This window comes from Octopus bimaculoides, chromosome 1 (assembly GCF_001194135.2).
Source record: "Octopus bimaculoides isolate UCB-OBI-ISO-001 chromosome 1, ASM119413v2, whole genome shotgun sequence".
Classification (NCBI taxonomy): domain Eukaryota; kingdom Metazoa; phylum Mollusca; class Cephalopoda; order Octopoda; family Octopodidae; genus Octopus; species Octopus bimaculoides.
In genome coordinates this window covers 188853235-188856949 of record NC_068981.1, presented here as the reverse complement: position 1 = coordinate 188856949, position 3715 = coordinate 188853235, and the positions used below count along the sequence as shown (strand labels likewise).

At 35.1% G+C, this 3715-nt stretch overlaps 1 protein-coding gene across 16 annotated transcripts in view; it reads right to left on the bottom strand.

Moving 5' to 3' along the window:
* LOC106875208 (dual specificity calcium/calmodulin-dependent 3',5'-cyclic nucleotide phosphodiesterase 1A) overlaps positions 1-3715 on the bottom strand; it is a 1568460-nt gene that overhangs the window by 154767 nt on the left and 1409978 nt on the right. The window contains exon 1 of one of the 16 annotated variants that reach the window (XM_052973394.1): positions 3574-3698. The exons of the other annotated variants lie outside the window; for them this stretch is intronic. Coding sequence (XP_052829354.1) covers positions 3574-3586 — 13 coding nt within the window. The 5' untranslated portion in view covers positions 3587-3698. Of the gene's footprint in view, positions 1-3573; positions 3699-3715 lie in introns of those variants that run through there. 16 annotated transcript variants of the gene reach the window in all.

Here is a 3715-nt window from a genome sequence, read left to right as displayed (position 1 = left end):
TATATACGATAGGCTTTTTTATTTTCTGTCAACCAAATCCACTCACAAGGCTTTGGCTGGCCCAAGGCTTTGGCTGGCCCAAGGCTTTGGCTGGCCCAAGGCTATAGTAGAAGACAATTGCCCAAGGTGCCATGCAGTGAGATTGAACCTGGAACCATGTAGTTGAGAAGCAAACTTCTTACCACACAACCACACCTGAATATTTTCTTGTTTTTTGTTTTTTTCGTCTTTGCTTTATGGTAAAGTTAAAACTTTCCTCCCAGACTTTTCCAGTTCCACCTGAACTTTGTGTACAAAAGTTCTTATAACATTTAAAAAGTTGGCAATTTCTAAATCACTGCATTCTGCACATATGGTAACAATGACTGCTTGTCTTTTCATTCAATGTATTAGCATTTTATCTGTCATGGTAGATTTGAGAGAAATAAAATCTTTCAATCAGTTTGAAGAGAGTAAATATACTGATAATGAAGTTTCCTCAAATACTCCTTGCACATGGTGTGTGCATGTGTGTGTGCGTGTTTACATATTGTCTTCATACTGTTATGTTCACTTTCCTTGATGGTATAAGACAGGTTGTTCTGGTTTGAGTCCATATTTATAAGGAACTACTGCTCTCATAGACTGTTGCATGTATGTGTCATTTTGGCTTGATTATTAATGCTGGATATAAACATGTGTGTGTGTGTGTGTATATATATATATAAGTTCAAAAAAACACAAAAAACAATAACAAAAAAACAACAAAGTGAGGACGTGATACGGATAGTGTTATTGGACGCTCGGGAAAGGAAGGAGAGATATATATATATATACATGGGTGCAGGAGTGGCTGTGTGGTAAGTAGCTTGCTTACCAACCACATGGATCCAGGTTCAGTCCTACTGTATGGTACCTTGGGCAGGTGTCTTCTACTATAGCCTCGGGCTGACCAAAGCCTTGTGAGTGGATTTGGTAGATGGAAACTGAAAGAAGCCCGTCGTATATATATATATGTGGGTATGTGTGTGTATGTGTTTGTCCCCCGATCATCACAATGCTGGTGTGTTTACATCCCCTTAACTCAGTGGTTCGGCAAAAAAGACCGATAGTATAAGTACTAAGCTTACAAAGAATAAGTCCTGGGGTCGATTTGCTCGACTAAAGGTGGTGCTCCAACATGGCCACAGTCAAATGACTGAAACAAGTAAAACAATAAAAGAATATATGTATATCATCATCGTCATCATTTAGCATCCATTTTCCATGCTGGCATGGGTTAGATGGTTTGACTGCAACTGGTAAGCAAGGGAGCTGAATCAGATTGGAACATGGTGCAGCTTCACAGCTTACCAGTTCCAACCAAACCATCTAACCCATGCCAGCATGGAATGCGGACGTTAGATGATGATGATGATGATGATATATATAAATATATATATACATATATGTGCCTGTATGCATGTATGTATGTGTGTATATATATATATATATATGTATGAGAAAGAGAGAGAGAGACACACAGACAGGCTGGCAGACAGTGTTACATCCTATGTTTATTATGAGAACTGCAGTATTACTGCACCCAGCAGAATATTATACTTTGACCACAGAAGAGAATGAACAGAAATATAAAGTTTACAAATAAACATATGTTTTTAGTATATGGAAACACATGTGCAAATGAAAAGGTAAGTTGTTTGAACTAACATATAGACTACATTTATCTTGTACTTAAATTTCCTGTTCAAATTATAAGGAAGTGAATGCATTCTTCAACTTAATCTAAAAAAGGAGGATGTACATATAATTAGTGATTATTAAAATACTATAAAGCTGTTATATTGGTGATTAACAGTAACTGTGGAAGACAAATGAAATGCTTTAAACTATATAAAGTTATATATCTTAACATTCTGAGTGTAAATTTTACCAAGTTTGACTGGATCTGTCATGCTCACAGGGTCTATGGGTCTATAATATATATGTGTGTGTGTATATACCTAAGTCAAAAGTAACTAATAGAACCACGGACACTAGCAACAGGTGAGAATTTAATAAGGTGTTTGATTTACTTTCCCCAGAAGAATTCGGTCACATTTCACACCATTGAAAGTGCAGATTGTAGACAGCCTGCTTTGTTTTTCTTTCCTTTGATGTCATTAACCCATTGCTTGCCATGAGCCCCTTTTGGGGATTTGCTAAAAACAGTCTCTCTGCCGGTTGTTTGTTGTATTTGGATTAAATTGCTTATGTGCATTGCATTTGCAGAAGTGTGTTTAACGATATTTAGTAGTTAAACTTTGCCATTATTAGCCCTGGCTAATTCTAGAAGACATTTTATGTCATAAATCACAATGTTTGAACTACAAAAATATTGACTGTTTTGAAAAAGTTTTTCTTTTTTTTTTTTTTTTACATTTCCCATCTACATGATTCATTGATATTTCATACACATTCGCATTTGATACTATAGTTTCAAAAAAAAAAATAAATAAAATGTTTATTATTGGAATTGAATAGAAAAGGATAGATATGCTTTTTTCTAGTGATCCCCATTTGGGTCTTCTCAAAAAATTTATCATAATTTCCAAAATAATTCACATATAAAGAAAATTTAAATACTATATATTATTTTAACTCCTAAGACACCTGGCAAAGCCAAAAATATGTATAAAAAAGTTTGGCAGTTAATAGCTTAAGATAATTAGAGGAGTTATACTGGGTTCAAATTAGTAAATTATGTTCCTACTAAAAGTGACAAAGACATTGCTCATAAGAGGTTGTCAACAAACCATTATGCTAATATTCAGAAAAGCACCTATGTTAGTGCCATGTATAAAACACCTGTGTTGATGGCACATAAAAAGCACCCAGTACACTCTGTGAAATGGTTGGTGTTAGGAAGGACAATCCAGCTGTAGAAACCATGCCAGAGCAGACAACTGGAGCCTGGTGCAGCTCCCCGACATGCCAGCTCCTGTCAGACTGTCCAACCCATAGCAGTATGGAAAACACATGTTAAACGATGATGATAACAATGAGGAGGAGAAGGATTTCAGAATATCATTTATATAGAGAAATGAAAGGTAGAGTATTCAACAAAAAAATCCAAGAAATAAATTATATGATAATGGACTACATATAACCTTAGTTGAGGAGGGGGGGGGGTCTTTTTTCCTTTTCCTTTTCTTTCTCTGTCTTGCATGTTACTTGGCAATCTCACTAGTATTGATGACATGAAAGATGTACCCAGTTCACACTGTAAAGGCGTTGGCATTAGGAAAGGCAACCAACCACAGCAGACATGCCAAAGCTGCCACGGAGCACTTATGCAGCTCTGAGACTCAGCAGATCAGGTCAAACCGTTAAACCCATGCCTGCATGGAAAACCAGACCTATGATGATGATGATGATGATGATGATAACATTTCAGATTTCAGAAATATTTAATAGAAACAAATAAAAACTCCAAAAGTTTAAGAGTTAATAAATACATATTATAAATCATTCGAAAAATGTATTGAAGGGAAGTGGAAACTTACAACAATGAATTTTTATAAAATTTATATGAATTTTTAAATTTTAACTAACCTGTACTTTCCATAGAAAAAGGGTTTTGTATTCAAAGTAAATAACCAACACATGCTTAACTTCAACGAAGCAAAGGATATTAGAAAATATTACTCTAGTTTAGAAAATAAACAAACATTAAGCAGATTTCATCATCACTTCC